General features: G+C 37.9%; 1 protein-coding gene across 12 annotated transcripts in view; it reads right to left on the bottom strand.

Annotated features, from left to right (window-relative positions):
• Positions 1-21,865, bottom strand: part of RNF214 (ring finger protein 214) — a 52,586-nt gene that overhangs the window by 20,191 nt on the left and 10,530 nt on the right. For all 12 annotated transcript variants that reach the window (XM_071212350.1, XM_071212352.1, XM_071212354.1 and 9 more), the window contains exons 5-6: positions 21,362-21,502; positions 18,669-18,808 (exon numbers count right to left, since the gene is read on the bottom strand). In XM_071212350.1, the coding sequence (XP_071068451.1) occupies positions 18,669-18,808; positions 21,362-21,502 (281 nt within the window). The remainder of the gene's footprint in view (positions 1-18,668; positions 18,809-21,361; positions 21,503-21,865) is intronic.

Raw genomic sequence — 21,865 nt, 5'->3', positions numbered from 1 at the left:
AAAAGCCTAAAATATTTACTATATGGTAATTAATCCCCTCCTTTCTTGAGCCACTGGCAGCTACTGATCTACTTTCTTTCACTAGAGTTTTGCCTTCTCTAGAATTTCGTGTTAATAGAATCATACAGTATACAGACTTCTGTGTTTGGTTTCTTGTTGAGGATAGTGTTTTTGTTTACCAACTCCTGATCAAGAGAAAAGGTAATCAATGGACAAGGACTCCAAAATGAGTGAGATGGTAGAATCTGGATGGGCTTAACAGCAGAATGTAAATAAGAAAGAGGAGGTTTGGGGAGTAGATGTAGCTCAAGTGGTTAAGCACCTACTTCCCATGTATGAGGTCCCAAGTTCAATCCCTGGTACCTCCTAAGAATAAACAAACAAAAAAACCCAACTCGCATTGTGGGGGGTGGATGTAGCTCAAGTGGTTGAGCACCTGCTTCCTATGTTTATGAGGTCCTGGGTTCAATCCCTGGTACAGCCTGAAAAAAAAGAGTAAGTGAACTTGAAGAGACTTCAATAGAAATTATCCAATCTAAGGAACAGTAAAAAAGATTGGAAACAGTGAATAGAACCTCTGAGCTTTAAGGCAATATCAAAAGTTCGAATATATCTGAAAGTGGAGTCCTGGAAGGAAAAGAGAGAGAATGGGGCAGAAAAGAGATCTGAAAATTATTTCTAATAGTTTCATCATTTGATGAAAAGACATGACTTTACAAATTAAGAAGCTCAGGAGAAAAAAAAAAAAAAGAGTTCAGAAAACTCCAAGCAGGAAAATTACAAAGAAAACCACACTTAGACAAATCATACACAAACTGTTCAAAGCCAAAGGTAAAATCGTGAAAGCCAAAGAAAAAAAAGACAATATGTGGAGTGATACAACAATATAAATTGTCACAGACTTCTTATAAGGAACAATGGAAGCCAGTTCATATTAGAACAAGATTGTCAAGGTGGATTTAAACAAATTGTGGTCATTCACATAAAAGAATGCTACCCAGCATTAAAAAGGAATGAATTATTAATACATCCAACATCATGGATGAATCTCAAAAGCCTGCTAAATGAAAGAAGCTAGACTCAATTCTCTAGAAAAGATAAATATAATCTATAGAACCAGAAAGCAGATCAATGTTTACTTGGGACTGGGGAGAAAGGAGGACAGTGATTGAGAAAGAACACAGAGAATATTTTAGGGTAATGAGTACCTTCTATACCTTGACTATGTTAGTGTTTACATGAATTATTATCAAAACTGATCATGATGTACACTGAATTGTATACAAATGATAACTCAATACAGTTGTTTTTTCTTTAATATAAGGGATAATTCTAAGTTTTTACAACAATGAAAATCTCCCAAGTGCTTTATCCAGGAAAATTACAATCTTTCTAACACAGCATAATCAGCTGGCATGTAGTTTTTCTTTACAAATGCATAGTGCCAGTAAACCAAAGGAACAGATAAGTATTCTGGGGGGGGTGGGGGGGGGGGGGAAGGCCAACAGACAAATAGAATTCTAAAGAATAATCAATTAATTAATATCCAATTTACATAGTAAAACAGACCTAAATCCAACTATTTCAATAATTACATTAAATGTAAATGAACTAAACACTTTAATTAAAAGGAAGCATGTCAGAATAGCTTATAAAGACAGAAATATATGTTGTCAACAAGAAACACTTTATAAAAACATATATAGGCTGAAAGGAAAAGGATGAAAAATATATACCATGTAAAGAGTAAGCATAAAAAGACTGCAAAAGCTGAAGTTACTATTAAAATAAACTTTAACACAAAGAAAATCATCAGCTAAAACAATAAAGCCTCAAAAGAAAATATAGGAACACATCTTTACAATTCCAGGGGGCAAAGGTTTCATAGGGCAAGAAAGCAATAACTATAAGAGAAAAAAATATTGATAAAATTAATCATTGAAATTTAAACTTCTGTTCACCAAAAGACAGTTTAAAGGAAGCAGATACAGCTCAAGTGATTGAGTCCCACCTTCCACATGGGAGGTCCCAGGTTTGGTACCCAGTGCCTCCTAAAGAAAATGAGCAAGACAGTGAGCTGACACAACGGGCTGGCACAGAGAGCTGACACTACAAGATGACTCAACAAGAGACACAAGGAGGAAAACATAATGAGAGACACAACAAAGGCAGGGAGCAGAGGTGGCTCAAGTGATTTGGTACCTCCTTCCCACAGGTTTGATTCCCAGTGCCTCCTAAAAGGAAATCAAGCACACAGCGAATAGACAGCAAGCACAAACAACAAGGGGTTGGGAAGAAATAAATAAATAAAAGGAATCTTAAAAAAAAAAAACTTAAAAAGACCAAAAATTTGATCAGAGACTTCAGAAAAACAGATGTATGAATAGTCAAAAGGCACATAAAAAAGTGATCAATATCATTAATTATTATGAAATGCAAATTAAAACCACAATGAAATACCATTACATAATCATTTGAATGGCAAGGATATAAAGAAACCAAAACTCTCTTATATTATTGGAGTAAAATGTGGTAGTTTTTTATAAAACTAAACATATACTTACTGTAGTAATTTGGTATTGTTTATGAATTCCAAAAATAAACACTGGATTGTGTTTGTAAACTGGTCTGTTCTCTGAGCGTATTAGATTCAGAGGTTTCACTTTTATTTCATTAAATCAAGATTAGGGTTTTTATTTGACATCATTAGGACAACTTGGTTTGAATATTTGTTTTGCATGTCCCATGTCATCAAACTTACTATTTTACTTTCAAAACTGAGAAGTAGAATTCCAACTTTCCAAAGACTTCCCATGGCAGCACACAGTTACCCAACATCAAAACAGTGAAGTTATTTTTGACTTCACCAATTAACCACACACCAATTCCTCCTGAATCCATTTCTTCCTTGTCATTCCATCACCACTAATCATAAATGATCTTATGAATTCACTATATTGCAAGAGCTTACTGGTTGCTGTCCCAGCCTATCTCTCCCCACAATTCACCCTGCATATTTCTAAAATGCCTTTAATTATGCATCCTCTCTTTACATAACTTCTATGATTTTCCACTGATAAATGATATTTCTTATGAACGTATAGTCAGCCATTGTGCTAAGTGCCGAGCAAAAAGTTAAAAAACGTGTTACTTGCTCTGGTGGTGAAAAATCTCCAAAAATTGGCCCCTCCCAATAAACCAGGTCTCCTGATAACCACGTTCTGTGTAGTTCCCTCCCACTCTGAATCTGGGTAGGTCCTGTGACTCATTTTAACCAAAAGAATGCTATAGAAATCATATACAGGTAGAAAATTTAGACTCAGACCCGAAGACAGGAAGGAAGGATGGATGCATCTATCTGTTGATAATTAGGAAACTGAGAGACATTGTATTTTGACCCAGGACTATAGTACTGTAGAAAAATGACCAAGGGAATTGATGGTAATGGTAAGAGGGCACTACATGGCAGCCCTTAAAGTTCAATGATCAGAGTGTGTTTGCTGCAACATGGGCATGGTCATAGAATGGACCACAGGTCTAGACTAGCTAAGGGAAGAAATGGTTCCAGGGAGCTGACAAGAATGGCAAAAGATGGAGTGAGTTCACTGAACAAGGAAAAGGATTTAATATGGTCCAAGTATAGATTTATAATTGGGAATGAAAACAGACCGCTGGACTCACTGAAGGCTGTGGTCAGAATATGAGATGTAGAACTTCCAGGAAGATGATGGAATAGAAAGACATGGGACTCTTCTCTCTCCCAGAAAAATAGCTAGAAGGCAGGCAGAAACAACCTGGAAAAAAATCTTCTAGGATTTAGGACACCAGGGGAAGGCTGGACACTGCCAAGAGGAGAGAGGGGCAAAGGAAAAGACTCGTGATGATAAACCTGTGAGTTAAAATCTTCAGCTGCAGGGGAAGCGGATGTACCTCAAGCGATTGGGTTCCCACCCACTGCATAGGAGGGCCCTGGTTTGATTCCCGAGTGCTTCCTAAAGAAGACAGCAGGAAAGTAGATGTGGCTCAGGTGACTGGGCTCCCACCTACCACATGGGAGATGGCTAGTTTGGATTCCAGTGCCTCCTAAAGAAGACAGCAAGCTGGCATGATGGGCAGGCACAGCAAGATGACACAAGAGACCCAAGAAGAAAAAACATTATAAGAGACCCAACAAAGCAGGAAGCAGAGGTTCCCAGTGCCTCCTAAAGAAAACAGTGAGCTGATGTGACAGGCAGGTGCAGCAAGCTGACACAACAAGACGACACAACAAGAGACACAGGGAGGAAAAATATAATGAAAGACAACAAAGCAGGGAGTGGAGGTAGCTCAAGCAATTAGGCACCTCCCTCCCACATCAGAGGTCCAGGGTTTGGCTTCCAGTGCCTCCTAAAGAAACAAGGAAGACCAACAGATACAGCAAGTGCAAACAACAAGGAGGTGTGGAGAAATAAATGAACAAGACAGCGAGCTGGCACAATGGGCAGGTGCGGTGAGCTGATGCAACAAAGGACACAAGAAGAAAAAGCATGAGAGATACAAAGCAGGGAATGGAGGTGGCTCAAGCAATTAGGTTATTCCCTCCCACATCAGAGGTCCTGGGTTCAGGTCCCAGTGCCTCCTAAAAAAAAGAAAAAAGGAAGACGAAGAAACATAGCAAGTATAAAGAACAAAGAGGTGGAGATAAATAAATAAATATTAAAAAAAAAAAAGCCTCAGCTGCAAATGCCTAGCACTCTCCCCTACCCTACAGACACTTGTGAATTCTCAGGCCCCAGGTCAGTAGCTACAGACAATACCCACCTGCTCCACTCCCCCAGGATCCACCTTCCCAGGAAAGGGGAGAGAGGACACAGCCTAAGAATGAATCAGCTTTTGACCCACATATTTGGTCCCTTGTGTCCCACGAGCCCTTCCAGGCCACATGGGACCACTGTTTGCCCTGGAAGCCCTCAAAGGACTAAAGAGATTCAACCCTCTCAATCTCCCTCTCTACTGACTGGATCTGGTTGTTGAGGACACAGAATGGGGTGGAATTATTTCCCACCCAGGAAAAGGGAGGGGGCTAACAGCAAAGGTTAGAGAACTGCTTCTGAGAAGCTTTGAATTAAGATGCTCTTAGCCTCCAGGCACAAACCTCTGCCAAACTGATCCAGTCCATGTTGCAGCAAACACACTCAACCATTGAACTGAGAGAGCAGCCAAAGAGCGTCATCTGCTGGCAGACCAAGGAAGTGCACATGAGGAAATTAAAAGTAAATAAGTAAGGGAAGCAGATGTAACTCAACCAATTGGGCTCCCATCTACCATATGGGAGGCCCTGGGTTTGCTTCCCAGGGCCTCCGTATGAAGGCAAGCTGGCCCACGCCTGCAGAGAGCTGACGGCCCGTGCCCATGGAAAACTGATGGCCCGCACCCACAGAGGACCAAGAGCTGGCGCAAGACGGCACAATAAAAGGAGATAAGCAGAAACAGAAGAACGTGCAGCGAATGGACACAGAGAGCAGACAGCAAGCAAGCAGCAAGATGGGGGGATAAATAAAATAAATCCTTAAAAAAAAAAAAAAAAGTGAGGCTTTTTCCAGCCTTTACAGCCTCCCTCCCCAAGGCCCTAGGAGGCAAGTCTGCAATCCATTACTGGGTCCAGAGCCCAGATTTAAGCAACTAACAAACAATTCTAAAGAACAGGTTGAACCACGAATCAAAGAACAGCAGTAATAACAGCCTATGAAAGAAAGCGGAATTGAGCTTCTGAGTAAACTCACCAACCTAATCAGATGCCTAGACTTAAGCAAAAAATTACAAGTCATACTAAGAAAATGGAAGAAATGGCCCAAGAAACGGAATATATCAAAGCCCCAGAAGAGATGCAGGATTTGAGACAACTAATTGACAAGCTGCATAGAAATTTCCAAGATCAAATTAATGAGTTGAAAAACAATAAGGCTAAAGAGATAAATGACAATAAGAAGACACTGAGGGATGCGGATTTGGCTCAACTGATGAGCGTCTGCCTATCACATAGAAGGTCCACGGGTCAAACCCAGGGCCTCCTGACCTGTGTGGTGAGCTGGCCCATGCGCAGTGCTGATGTGCGCAAGGAGTGCCTTGCCATGCAGGGGTGTCCCCCATGTAGGGGAGCCCCATGCACAAGGAGTGCGCCCCTTAAGGAGAGCCACCTCGTGAGAAAAAAGCACAGCCTGCCCAGGAGTGGTGCCACACACATGGAGAGCTGACACAGCAAGATGACGCAACAAACAGAGACACAAAAAGAACACACAGTGAATGGACATAGAGAGCAGACAATGCAGCTGGGGGGGGGAGGGGGAAGCAGGAGAGAGAAATAAATAAACAAACAAACAAAAAAAGACATTGAAGGAGCAAAAGAAGATTTTGAAATCCTGAACAGAAAAGTAACAGAGTTCATGGGAATGAAAGACACAATCAGTGAAATAAATGTTGATTGCACAGTTGTGATTATACTAAAAACCATTGATTATACATTTTAGATAGATCATATGGTATGTGAATATATCTAATCTCAATAAAACTGCTTAATAAAAAGACACATTAGAAGCATACATCAGCAGATTCAAAATGATAGAAGAAAGAATAAGTAGTACTGTAGACAGAACAGCTGAAATTGAAGAGAGAAAAGAATGGAAAAAATTGCACAGGGGTTCAAGGAATTGAATAACAACACAAAACACAACAACATTCGTGTCATGGAAGTTCCAGAAGCGAGGGAAAAAGGGGCAGAAAGAGTATTTGAGGAAATAATAGCTGAAAATTTCCCAACTCTCACAAAAGAAATGAACTTACATGTCCAAGAAGCACATGGTACCCAATCAGAACAAATCCAAACAAACATACTCCAAGACACATACTACTCAAAATGTGAAATGTCAAAGATACAGAGAAAATTCTGAAAGCAGCAAGGGAGAAGCAAACCATCACATACAAGGGATGTCCAGTAACACTTAGCGCAGATTTCTCTTCACAAACCATGGAGGCAAGATGACAGTGGTATGATACAATCAGGATACTGAAAGAGAAAAACTGCTAACAGAGAATTCTTTATCCAACAAAATGGTCCTTCAAATAAGAAGGTGAGTATAAAATATTCACAAACAAAAACTAAGAAAGAGTTCGTAGGAAAGAATCCACCTTTGCAGGAAATATTAAAGGAAGCCTTAAGCCTGAAAGAAAAAGACAGGAGAGAAAGGCCTGGAGTAGAGTATAGTAGAAAGAATAGCAGAAAGGATAACCAAAAGAGTAAAACAATGGAAAATATGCTATGACATATGAAAACCAAAGAATAAAATAGTGTACTTAAATAATGTATTTACAGTAATATCATTGAATGTGAATCAATTAAACTCCCCAATCAAAAGATATAGGCTGGGGAACAGATGTGGCTCAAGTGGTTGAGTGCCTGCTTCCCACATGGGAGGCCCCGGACTTGGTTCCCAGTACCTCTTAAAAAGGACAAAAACAAACAATAAGCAAAACAAATGAAAAAAACAACTCAGGGAAGCCAATGCAGCTCAGTGGTTGAGCGCTGGCTGCTTACAATATGAAGTCCCAGGTTCAATTCCTGGGCCCCAGTACCTAAAAAAAAAAAAAAAAAAGACATAGGCTGACAGAACAGTTAAAAAAACATAAGCCATCCATATGCTGCTTACAACAGACTCACCTTAGACCCAGGGATACAAACCAGATTCAAGTAAACAGTAACCAAAAAATAACAGGGGTAACTAAACTGTTATCTAACAAAACAGACTTTAACTGCAAAAAAGTTAGAAGAGATACAGAAGGCCATTATATATTAAAAGGAACACCCACCAGGAAGATATAACAGTCATAAATATCTATGCACCTAAGCAGGGTGCCCCAAAATTCATGAGACAAACTCTGGCAAACTGAAGGAAAAAATAGACATATTTAAAATAATCGTTGGAGACTTCAACACACCACTCATATCATTAGAAGATCAACAAGGAAACAAAGGAATTGAACAATTTCATAAACAAGTTAGACCTAACAGACACATACAGAACACTGCATCCAAACTCAGCGGGTTATACATTCTTCTCAAGTGCCCCTGGATCTTTCTCCAGGGTAGACCACATGTTAGAGCACAATACAACTCTCAACAAATATAAAAAGACTGAAATTATACAAAGTGCTTCTCAGATCATAATGGAATGAAAACTGGTAATCAATTATACACAGGAAAAGAGGTAAATTTGCAAATGTGTGGAGGCTAAACAACATACTCCTAAATAATCAGTGGGTCAAAGAAGAAATTGCACATGAAATCAGTAAATATATTGAGACAAATGAAAACAAGAACACAACTTATTAAGACTATGCAAAGGCAGTCTGGAGAGGGAAATTTATAGCCCTAAACACCTATATTAAAAAATAAGGGAAATGGACTTGGCCCACTGGTTAGGGCGTCCGTCTACCACATGGGAGGTCCGCGGTTCAAACCCCGGGCCTCCTTGACCCGTGTGGAGCTGGCCCATGCGCAGTGCTGATGCACGCAAGGAGTGCCGTGCCACACAGGGGTGTCCCCTGCGTAGGGGAGCCCCACGCGCAAGGAGTGCACCCGTAGGGAGAGTCGCCCAGCGCGAAAGAAAGTGCAGCCTGCCCAGGAATGGCGCCGCCCACACTTCCCGTGCCGCTGACGACAACAGAAGCGGACAAAGAAACAAGACACAGCAAATAGACACAGAGAACAGACAACCGGGAAGGGGGGGGGAATTAAATAAATAAATAAATCTCTGGGGAAAAAAAATTAAGAAAGAGCTAAACTCAAAGATTAAACTGAACAACTGGAAAAACTAGAAAAAGAACAGCAAATCAATTCCAAGCAAGCAGAAGGAAAGAAATAGTAAGGATTAGAGCAGAAATAAATGAAATTGAGGACAAAAAACCAAAAGAGAGAAAAAAAAAAAACTGGTTCTTTGAGAAGATCAATAAAATTGACAAAGCCCTAGCTAGACTAACAAATTAAAAAAGAGAGAAGATGCAAACAAATACAATCAAATTTGAAAGGGGGGAAGTTACAACTGACCCCACAGAAATAAAAAGGATCCTAAGAAGATATTATGAGAAACTGCCAACAAACCAGGTAACCTAGATGAAATGGATGAATTCCTAGAAATGCACAAACAACATACAAGAACTTAATAAACCAATCACATTTAAAGAGATTGAATCTGTCATCAAAAATCTCCCATCAAAGAAAAGTCCAGGACAAGATGGCTTCACAGGTAAATTCTATAACACATTTCAAACAGAATTTACACCAATCCTGTTTAACTCTTTCAAAAAACTGAAGAGAAATCCAACACTTTTTTATGAAGCCAATATCACCCTAATACCAAAGCTGGATAAAGACACTACAAGAAAAGAAAATCACAGATCAATCTCTCTAATGAGCATAGACGCAAAAATTCTCAGCAAAATATTAATAATCGCAAATTGAATATAAAAGACTTATACGTCGCAACCAAGTGGGATTTATTCCTGGTATGCAAGGCTGGTTCAACATAAGAAAATCAATCAATGTAATATACCACATTAACAAATTCAAGGAAAAAGACATATAATCATCTCAATCGATGAAAAGCATTTGACAAAATCCAGCATACTTTCTTGGTAAAAACACTTCAAAAGATAGGAATAAAAGGAAAATTTCTCAATATGATAAAAGGCACATGTATTAGTCAGCCAAAGGGGTACTGATGCAAAGCACCAAAAATCTGTTGGGTTTTATAAAGGGTATTTACTTGGGGTAGAAGCTTACAGCTACCAGCTTAAGAGTCAAACTTTAGGTACCACAAGAGGTACTTTCTCACCCAAAGTCATTTGCCATGTTTTGAGCAAGATGGCAGGTGATGTCTTCAAGGATCAGCCTTCCTTTTTCAATTAAGGTCCCATGATCCCAGCTTCTTCCAATAATAAGCAGACTGGGATAAGACTCCTCTCTCTCCCAGGGCTTGTTTCTCTTTGGGCTCAGTTGCAGCTGTAGGCTATCAGGCTCACTCTCTTTCTGGGACCTCTGCTGGGTCTATGGAGCTGTCTCTATTCCTTTGTGTTCTTCCCCCGTGTATTTCCTTCCTGGGGCTCCAGCATCAAAACTAAACTCTCTCCTCTGCTGTGTTGTTTTCTCTGTGAGCCCTAATGATACAGCTGGATCAGAGCCTAATTTTAATTTACCCAAGTAAAAGTGAAACCTCTGAACTTAATACAATCAAAAGGGAACACACACCCAGAGAAACAGACCAGTTTACAAACATAACCCAGTACCTATTTTTGGAATTCATAAAGAATGCCAACCTGCTATAGCATATAGCACACAAAGCCAACATCATATTCAATGGGGAAAGGCTGAAAGCTTTCCCTCTAAGATCAGGAACAAGACAAGGATGCCTACTGTCAACATTTTTATTCAACATTGTACTAAAAGTTCTAGCTAGAGCAATCAGACAAGGAAAAAAAAGGGTATCCAAATAGGGAGAGAGGAAGTAAAACTCTTACTATTTGTGGATGACATGATCCTGTATTTAGAAAATTCCAAAATGCCTACAACAAAGCTACTTGAGCTAATGAAAGAGTTCAGCAAAGTGGCAGGATACAAGATCAACATATGAAAATCAGTAATGTTTCTATACACTAGTACTGAACAATCTGAGGAGGAAATCAGGGGGATAATTTCATTTACAATAGCAACAAAAAGATTCAAATATCTAGGAATCAATTTAACCAAAGAAGTGCAGGACCTATAAGCAGAAAATTGCAAAAACAATGCTAAAAGAAATCAATGAAGACCTAAACAAATGGAAAGACATTCCATGTTCATAAATCGGTAGACTAAGTATCAAGAAATGTCAGTCTTACCCAAACTGATTTATAGATTCAATTCAATACCAATCAAAATTCTAACAGCCTACTTTACATTTGCATTTCCCTTCCACACCCAAATAGCCAAAAGCATTCTAAAAAAGAAGAGCGTTGTGGGAGGAATTTCACTGCCTGACCTTGAAACATATTACAAAGCTACAATGGTTAAAACAGTATGGTACTGGCATAAAGAGAGACACATTGATCAGTGGAACAGAATTGAAAATCTAGAAATAAACCCTCACCTCTGTAACCAACTGGTTTTTTGACAACCCAAGTTAATATTAATAGGACAAAACAGTTTCTTCAACAAATGGTACTGGATATCTATAACTAAAGGAATGAAAGAGGACCCCTATCTCACTCCCTAAACAAGAATTAACAGAAAATGGGTCAAAGATCTAAATATAAAAGCCAGGACCATAAAAAAACTATAAGACAATGTAGGGAAACACCTTAAAGACCTAGTGGTAGGTAATGGTTTCTTGGGCCTTACACCCAAAGCATACGAAACAGAAGAAAAAATAGATAAATGGGCTCCTCAAAATCAAACACTTTTGCACCTCAAAGAACTTTGTCAAAAGGGTTAAAAGGCAGACAACTCAGTGGGAGAAAATATTTGGAAATCACATGTCCGATAAGGGTTTAATATCCAGGATATATAAAGAAATGTTACACCTCAACAATAAAAAGACAAATGACCTATTAAAAAATTGGCCAAGGAATGGAATAGACATTTGTCCAAAGAAGAAACACAAATGGCAAAAAAACACATGAAAAAATGTTCAACATCACCAATGATTAGGGAAATGCAAATCAAAACTACAATGAGGTATCATTTCATACCTATCAGCATGGCCACTATTAAAAAACAGAGAACAAGTATTGGAGAGGATGCAGAGATATTCGCTGTTGGTGGGAATATAGAATGATACAACCACTGTGGAGGACTGTTTGGCAGTTCCTAAAGAAGTTGAATATAGATTTGCCATGTGACCCTGCAATACCACCACTGGGTATATACCCAGAAGAACTAAGAAGAATAACATGAACAGACATTTGCACACCAATGCTCACAGCAGCATTATTCAAGATTACCAACCCAGGAAACAACCCAGGTCTCCATCAACCAATGAAAGGATAAACTAACTATAGTGTATTCACACAATGGAATATTATACAGTTGTAAGAAGAAATAAAGTCATAAAGCATATGACAACACAGATGAACCTGGAGGACATTATGTTGAGTGAAGCAAGCCAGACACAAAAGAACTATTACTATAAGATTGCGCTACTATGAACTAAATGTATTGTGTAACATATTGTATGATTCCACTTATATAGAGTGTAAATATAAATTAATTTATAAAGAAGTTAGATTAGTGGTTATGTAGGGCTGAGGAAGGCATGCTAATGGGTATAGTTTTCCTTCTAAAACTTTTTGTGGTGATGAATGCACAACATTGTGATTACATTAAAAGCCATTGACTATACACTTTTGATATATCAAATGGTATGTGAATATATCTTAATAAAACTGCTTAGTAAATAAATTAATAAACAAATAATTGTGCAAAGAATAGCCAGAGGGAAGCGGCCTTGGCCCAGTGGATAGGGCATCCATCTACCACATGGGAGGTCCGAGGTTCAAACCCTGGGCCTCCTTGACCCGTGTGGAGCTGGCCCATGTGCAGTGCTGATGCACACAAGGAGTGCTGTGTCATGCAGGGGTGTCCCCACATAGGGGAGGCCCACGCGCAAGGAGTGCACCCCATAAGGAGAGCCGCTCAGCGCGAAAGAAAGTGCAGCTTGCCCAGGAATGGCGCCACACACACGGAGAGCTGACACAACAAGATGACACAACAAAAAGAAACACAGATTCCTATGCTGCTGACAACAACACAAGTGGACAAAGAAGACCACGCATCAAATGGACACAGAGAACAGACAACTGGGGAGGGAGAGGAAGGGGAAAGAAATTTTAAAAAAAGAAAAAAAAAAGAATAGCCAGAAATAGCAGCTATGTACAGCAGAAGATAGAGAGAGAGATTGGGAGGTGAAGAATTTTCTTGGCTTTATTATTATTATTACTGGAATAATGAAAATGCTCTAATAATGACTGAAGTGATAAATGTAAAACTATGTGATTATACCAAATACCACTGATTGTACACTTTGGATGAACTGTATGCTTTATAAATATGTACCAATAAAATTGATTTGTTTAAAAAATATATGTTATCAACAAAATTGATTTGTTTAAAAATAAATAAAAGCACATACACACAAATGGAAATACATGGGATGTTGCAACAGTCTGGTTCACTACTTTGCACCTAAGAAATAGTCACTAATTTTGTTGATTGCTAAGCAATGTATAAGGACATCAAAGCATACCAGTTAAATATAATAACATAGGATAAGAAATTTCCAAAATGAATCAGGCACTCTGTCAATTTCAATTTAGCATAGACTCATTTCACATCCAAAGTAATGATTCCAACAATAACTCCTTTGATCTTCTACTTACCTGTCACTCTCTCCTCTGAGTTCACGGGGCAATCTCAAAGCATTAGAAAAAGAAGAATCCTGCCTGCTATTGCAATTTTTCTGCTAATTGTCTCAAGCTACTTCTTAAGTAATTTTATTTATTTATATATATATATACATAATTTTATTTGAAAAGTGATAAGTTTACAGAAAAATCATGCAGAAAATACAGACTTCCCATGTACTACCCTATTATTAACACCTTGCATTAGTGGGGTACATTTGCTAAAATTCATCAAAGAACGTGTTTATTATTTTACTAGTAACTATAATCCCTCACTTACGATAGGGTTCACTTTTTGAATTGAGTGTGGGTAAAAGGGAAAATTTTATGTTGTATAAATGTTATTAGAATAAAAATATAAAAAAGAAAACATAGGCCTGTCCCTATGTTTTCTTTACTACTTGGATGATAATATAAATCAACTGGTGATGTCACTGAAAGCACAAGTTCACCATCTTCTATTCAGGAAAAGTCCTATTTGCTGCTATTCTCAATGAGTCACTAGTAAAGGCAGGGCACTCAAAAGGAGGTTCTGCCCTAGAACAGTATCAGTATGGAAACCTTGCCTTTCTAATGCCAACAGTAACCTTGAAGGACACAAGCTGGAAATTAGAAAGTGCCCCCACACAAACAAGACAACTTCCATGTCAAAGCAGCCAAGTATCCAGGGGGGATAAAAATCAAACACATGACTAAATTGTATATTTGATCTTTTTTTTGGGTCAATTCAGGGCGTTTTCTTTAAAAATTATGATTATATTGAAATATATAGTGACTACCTCCAAATAGTGCATAACACCAGATTTCTATTAAGTAAATTCATTTTTATAACAATGTCAACATGAAACAAAAAAAGGATAGTGGGAAGCGGACTTAGCCCAATGGATAGGGCGTCCACCTACCACATGGGAGGTCCACAGTTCAAACCCCGGGCCTCCTTGACCCGTGTGAGCTGACCCATGCGCAGTGTTCATGCGTGCAAGGAGTGCCGTGCTATGGAGGGGTGTCCCCCACATAAGGAAGCCCCACGATCAAGGAGCCCCGTAAGGAGAGCTGCCCAGCATGAAAAAAAGTGCAGCCTGCCCAAGAATGGCACCGCACATAAGGAGAGCTGATGCAGCAAGATGATGAAACAAAAAGAAACACAGATTCCCAGTGCCGCCTGATAAGGATACAAGTGGTCACAGAAGAACACACAGTGAATGGACACAGAGAGCAGACAACTTGGTGGGGGGGGTAGGAAGGGGAGAGAAATATATAAAAAAAAAGGATAGCATTGCTACTGTACCCATTTAAGGGATCTAAGAAAACTAGGACATGAACCAATTAAGAGATTTAAGGTAAAAGAAAAATTCTCTTAATTTACAGTCAAATGAATTGACAAATAATTAGTCAGTCAATAATTGCCAGATACATAGCATTAAGTGTTGTGAGAAAATACAAAAGGATAGGACATTTTTTTGAAGTGTGTGTATAGTTTAGTCTAGTCTTTATCTTCAACCGGCTTACAATACGAATGGTCAGTCAAGACATAAAAGGTGGGGGGGGGGAAGGGGAGAGAAATAAATAAATAAATCTTAAAAAAAAAAAAAGACATAAAAGGAGGGAAAAAATGAAGAATATAGTACAATATAGAAATAAGTACCAAATGAGCAGGACTGTAGCTAGGTCTTCTAAGATGTGAGGAATCAGTTCAGGAAGAAATGACTAAGGAAGACTTCATTAAGAAGATAAAATTTAAGTTAAAACTTGTAAGATGAGCAAGATGGGTAAGACATCTTACAAAAGAGTTCCACTGCTGCCACTACGGAAGACAGTTTGGTGGTTCCTTAGAAAGTAAAGTACAGAATTACCATAAGACCCAGCAATCCTACTTCTAGGAGTATACCCAAAATATGTGAAAGCAGGAATTCAAAGTTATTTGCATATTAATGTTTATAGCAGCATTATTCACAATTGCTAAAAGATGGAAGCAACCCAGCAGCCATCAACTGATGAATGGATAAATAAAATGTGATATATACCTACAATGGAATATTCTTCAGCCATAAAAAGGAATGAAGTTTGATGCATGCAACAACATGGATAAACTTTGAAGAGATATTGATGAGTGAAATAAACCAGGCACAAAAAGATAAATATTCTAAGATCCTAATGATATGAAATAGTTAGAATATGTAAATTCACAAAGTCAGAATCCAGAATACAGGTTACCTGGGGCTGGACTGGAGGTAAGGAATGGAGAGTTAATGCTTAAATTATACAGAGTTTCTAGCTGAGTTGACCGTAAAATTTTGGTAACAGATACTGGTGATGGTAGCTCAACATTGTAAACTAATTAACAGCACCGAATTATATATTTGAATGCTGCTAAAAGAGGGAAATTTTAGGTTGTATATATGTTACTAGAATGAAAATTTAAAAAACAAGTAACCATAAGACTGTGCAACACAGTGAACCATGTGATAAGCTACAGACTATATTTAACAGTACAATTATAAACATGTTCCTTGCTGAATTGTAACAAATATACCACATTAATGTAAGATGTCAACAATAGGCAGTCTGTGTTTTCTGCATGATTTTTCTGTTAACCCACAAGTTCTTCAGTCAAAAAACAAAATCAAAACAAAACAAATTTAAAAACAAAAACACCACCACCACCACAAACAACATACTAAACCTAGGCAAGGAACAAGGCAAAAAAAAAAAGACCAATCAAAAAAGAGCCTCATTATGCCACCAAACTTCCAAGCCAGAAATATGGGAGTAATCCCTAACACTTCCCTGTCCACCACAGCTACCAGGTCTATCTCTAACATCTTACAGATGTGTTAACTTCTCTCCATCCCCACTGACACTACTTTATTTCTGGCCACCATTATTCTAACTTAGGTTCCTAACTGTTCCTCTCTACTACACCAATCCATTTCCCAACTGCCAACATGACCTATTTAAAATGCAAATCTCCTCCTTTGATACCTCTCCTCCCTTCAAATCCTTCAGTGTCTCTCATTATCTGGAGGGAAAAAATCCAAACTCCTTAAGGCAGTGGATAAATACTTCTCTCATCTAGATCTGACCACTTCACTAACCTCAGCCCTCTGCATCTCACACCTCAGCTGTTATTCTTTCTCACCTGTGGGCCCATCTGCAATGCCTTTTCTCCCATCCTTTGCCTGGCTAATTCCTTCCTATCTCCACTGCCCTCCCTAACTCCACCAATTTTTCTTTGAAATTTTTCAAATCAACAGAAAAGTTACAAGAAAATTAAAATGAACATATGCCCTTCACCTAGATTCATCAGTTGTTAACACTTTTGGCCACATTTAATTGAGCAGCCTCTCTGAACTATCTGAAAGTTATACACCTCATGACATTTTACCACTATTACTTGAGTATCTCTTAAGAACAAGAACATTCTTCTTTAATCACACAATACCATAATCACTCCCCAAATATTTCACACCGATACTACATTAATGAATATGTAATCCATATTCAAATTTTCCCAATTATTCCAAAATGCCCTTTTTGGTTTATTTTTGTTGTTTGTTTTTCAATCCAGGATCCAATCAATGATCATGCACTGCACTTGGTGGTCATGCTCCCCCTTATCTTTTAGGCCTCAAGTCTGGATTCATATGTTCTGGGAAGCCCTCACTGACTCCCCCACCCCAGTCTGGATTACATGCCTCTTCTATGTGCCTTCATACCACCACTATAACGGTATTATGATGTTATTTTGTAATTTTCTATTTATCTTTATCCCCTATTAAACAGCAAACTCTTTGAGGACATTTTATTCCCAGGCCTATAGTATTTGGCTCATACTAGATACTCAATAAATGTTGACTGAATGAATCAATGAATGAAAGAAAGTTATGAACAGGAAATCTGATGAAACTCTGTATCCACAGTTCCTATGGATGATGGACTATACCACTGCTAGAACAAGATATGCACAGAAAACATTTCCCCTTTCCGGAAAACTTCTGGAAAATAAACCCCACATTTAACACAGACAAAGAGAGAGAGATTTATTCTGGTACTCATGACATACATAAGGAAACCCAATTGGATCTTCAAGATCACAAGTGGCAATTTTCCAGCAAATTTGTTAGTATCAACCACCACTTGTAGCTATTCAATCAGATGGAAAAGAAGTCAGAGATACATAAAGAAAGTAAAAAACACATATCAAAATGAAATCTCAAGGGGGCCTAGAATCTTTGTTCTCATCCTCCTAACTTGCATTCTTTAAGACATCTGGTACCAAGTTGCTACAGATATCTATGTTTTATCTTCCCCGCGCAGACTGTGAAGATGGTGGCAGAAGCCATGTGTTGTGAGGGTGGTACTGGCTTTAACCACTAACCATGCTTGGCATATGTTCTATACCTAGTACGTTCTTCATAATTGCTGGCTTCATGGGAGACTGACCTACCTATCTTCCAATCATTCAGTATCACTCAATTCTCAACAGAACAAATGACTGGTCTTAAGGTCCTCTCCCAAACATTCTCATGTTGAGCTTTCCCAGTTACTACCTTTCAGACTTCATTGATTCAGTAAACCAGTTTGCTACCTTTCATTTAATTCTCTGACATAAAGGCAGAGCCAAGATTTTCTTGAGAAATAAAAACAAGTTTTAGTAGAAGTTAATAAAATCATTCACAGTGATTTTGATGTCCAGACAGCTCATCTTAAGAAAACTGGAAAAACTGAAAATTTGACCAAATTCTGTATCTGCCTTGCTCTGCTGCAGTACCCAAAAGACACAAATTCACTAAATAGTTCTTTCACAAATAGCTTACAATGTTATTGTTTGAAATTTGCTTTTGGTGCAAATAAAATCTGCATAATCATTCAAAGTATTCTCACAGCCTGAACTTTAAAAAATCAGGCTATAAAGCAAGTGAAATAGGTGTTAATGCATATCAAAATCTTGATCATAATTGGGACCCAACAATTAGATGCTATTATTTCAAGATAGTAATGAATTTCTGAAACTTTTGTCTATTATGTCTGAACTAGAGTGCTGAAAAAAGCTAAAGTCATTGGAAGATTTTTGTTTGTGCACTTTGTTTTCAAATAAAAAACAGATCAAAAGAAAAGATCTGCTACTAGAACACAAATGGAACTGGCCTTTTATACACATACATACACATGAGGCTTTGATTCTTAACAGCATCATTTACCTTCTGCCCTTCTCACAAAGTTTCTCAATTTCAGCTTTCAGATCCTGCTCCTTCTGCAAAAACTCCTTCTTTTCCTTCTCTATCTTCTTCTTTGTTTCTTCCCGCTTAATTGTCACATCCTGGATAGCTTTTAATATCTCCTGAGTCCCACAAATTTAGAGCCACACACAAATAAAGAAATGAGTTAGTTCCTTTAATCTGAAGGTTACTTTCAACTGCCATAAATTCACATATTGATCGTAGTGAATTCAAATTAAACTGAAGGAATTTGGTTTATGAGAGGTTCCAAAAGGTAGTATTCAGATCTAAGAGAGAAAGTTAGATGATTTCAACTCAACAAAAGAATTTCTAGTAATCACTACTGTTCAAAAGGAAATTTATTGCCTTGTGAAGCAACAAGGTCTCCATCACTGGTGTTCAAATAAAGGCTGAAATAACACCTGTCAGGAAGGCTGAGGGAGACATTCCTGCACTGGGTGAGAGTTGGTCATGCAACCAAATATGGTCTTGTTTTCAAACTGTTCTACTTTATTATGCATGGGGTTTTTTCCTTAATACTTAAAGAAAAAAAAATATGTGTGTGTGTGTAAATATATATGTGTGTGTGTGTGTGTTTGTGTGTGTATATATACACACACACACATATTTGTAATATATATTAGGGATAACAAGTCAAACAATAAAAAGGTGATAAAATCAAGTCACACCCTAATTCACACCAATTCTACCTATAAGGTAATCAACATGTTAACTGTATATTATGCTTTCACATCTTTTCACATGAACACACGTATACTTAAGTGTGTATCTTTGCTTTTTTTTTTTTAAATATGAGGTAATTTTTTTTTTAAAGGAGGTACCAGCAATTGAACCGGGAACCTTGCACATGGGAGGCAAGTGCTCCAACACTGAGCTACATCCACTCCCCAGAGGTTATTTTATACATATTGTTCTGCATCCTGTTTTTTTTCCCACTTGACATGAATATATTTAAATATAAATCTAATTCAAAATTAGTTGCAATGATATGGATGTATCCCATTTATTCAACCATTCTGTTAGTTCATCAGGTTGATTCTAATTTGTTTGAAACTCCAAACAACACTACAACAAACATCTTTGTCCCTACACTTCCATGCAAGAACATTTATATAATGTACTAATAATAATGAGATTGCTAGGTTGAAGTGTATGTATATTTAAAGTTTTAACTGACAATTCCTAGTAACTTTCTAAAAAGGTCATAAAATTCACATTTCTACCAAAAATGTCTGAGAGAGTTCATTTCTCCTCTCTTGACAACTTATTTCATTTTTGACAATATCTGGGGAGAGCGACTAGGGGAAAGGAACAATTATTTAACATAATTCCCATTCTTTACTGTTTTTACTGTGCCTCCCAACTAGAACCAGTGTTCAATGAAGGCATAAACTATGTTTCATTCACCACTAAATCTCTAGAGCCAAGAACAGTGCCTGGCACATAGCAGACACTCAAAAAATACTTGCTGAATGGAAGAATACCAGTGAGATTTTCATTTTTTACTATCCATTTGTTTTTCGTCTTCTGTGAATTACTCTCTGTAACTGTGGTAGGCAAAATAATAGCTCCCCAAAGGTGTCCCCACCCTAATAGCTAGAATCTGTGAATATTTTACCTTACATATCAAAAGGGACTTTGCAGGTGTGACTAAGGGTCAAAGACTCAGAGCTAGAGAGAGGATCCTGGATTATCTAGGTGGGCCCAACGTAATCCTTAAAAGTGGAGAACCTTTCCAGGCTATGGTCAGAGAAAGATGTGACTAGGGAAGATGAGCTAGAGAGATACAACATTGCTGGCTCTGAAGATGGAGAAAGACAGCCACAAGTCAAGGAATACAGGGGGCCAAATTATAATTGGAAAAGGCAAGGAAACCAATTCTCCCCTAGAGCCTCTAGAAGTAAATGCAGCCCTGCTCACATCATGATTTTGGTCCAGTGACAACCATACTGGACTGCAGACCTACAGAACAGTAAGGTGATATATTTGTGTTATTTTAAGCCACTAAATTCAAAGGGTAATTTGTCACAATAGCATTAGGAAACTAATGCAATAGGCTTTCCTGGTGTTTCTTAGATTGTTTGCCTTTCCCATCAATGTATAGGGATCTCAGAATGTCATGGAAATTAAACATTTTGTCAGATATGCTACAAACATGTTCTTTTAGTCTAACAATCTTTCAACTCTTTTTCATATTATTTGCTATAGGAAAAGTTTTTAATTATATGTCATTAAAATTATCACTCTTTTCCTATGGTTTCTGGGTTTTCTTCCTCGCTAACAGTGACCTCCTACAACATGAGGTTTTATAAGTATTCTCCTAAATTTTTTTCCTTATTTTTAAAAGATTTTCTAGCTTTTATATGTAGATTTCTCATCTACCTAGAATTGTATTTTTAAATTTAATTTGATTTAGGAGTCAAATCAAATGTTTTGCCAAAATATATTAAAGAAATAATCCATTTCTCTCTACGCTAAAATAGGAGTGTTTGGACAAGATGCCCTCAAGGCCCTTTTTATCTTTAAAATCCTTTGACAACCATTAAAAAGAATAAATACTATTGTTCTATGGCAACTAATTCAGAAAAGCAAAATTAAAGTTTGATTAGGGACTGCTGCTTTACTGATTGACAACTTTAATATAAGCAGAATACCTGGTGATTCTTCATTTCTTCTTCTCTCCTTTGTTGAAGTTGTTTTAATTGCACTTGGAGCTGATTCTCCACTTGTCTCTGCTTGTCCAAGACCTCTTGGTAGCGCTCCTTCAACAGGGTCCTCTCTGTCATCATTTTATCCTTTTGGTAATAACAAAAGAAAAGTTTATTTCCTAATTTAATCTCAAGAACCATTCACCAAGGGCCTGTATAAAACACTGTACAGAGCTCCAGAGCTGCCCTGTCTAATCTGGTAACCACTAGCCACATACGGTTATGTAAATTTAAATTAATTAAAATGTTAAAAAAACTCAGCTCCTTAGTAGCCCTAGTCACATTTCAAGTGGTCAATTCCACATGTGACTAGTGGCTACTGAATTGGACAGCAAAGATATGGAACACTTTCATCACCCCAGAACCACAAGGACTTTCAGCCTACAGGCCAAATCCAACCCACTGACTACTTTGGCAAATAAACTTGTATTGTAACACACTAAACATACC

Source organism: Dasypus novemcinctus, chromosome 27 (assembly GCF_030445035.2).
Source record: "Dasypus novemcinctus isolate mDasNov1 chromosome 27, mDasNov1.1.hap2, whole genome shotgun sequence".
NCBI lineage: Eukaryota > Metazoa > Chordata > Mammalia > Cingulata > Dasypodidae > Dasypus > Dasypus novemcinctus.
This window is presented reverse-complemented; position numbering and strand designations above follow the sequence as displayed.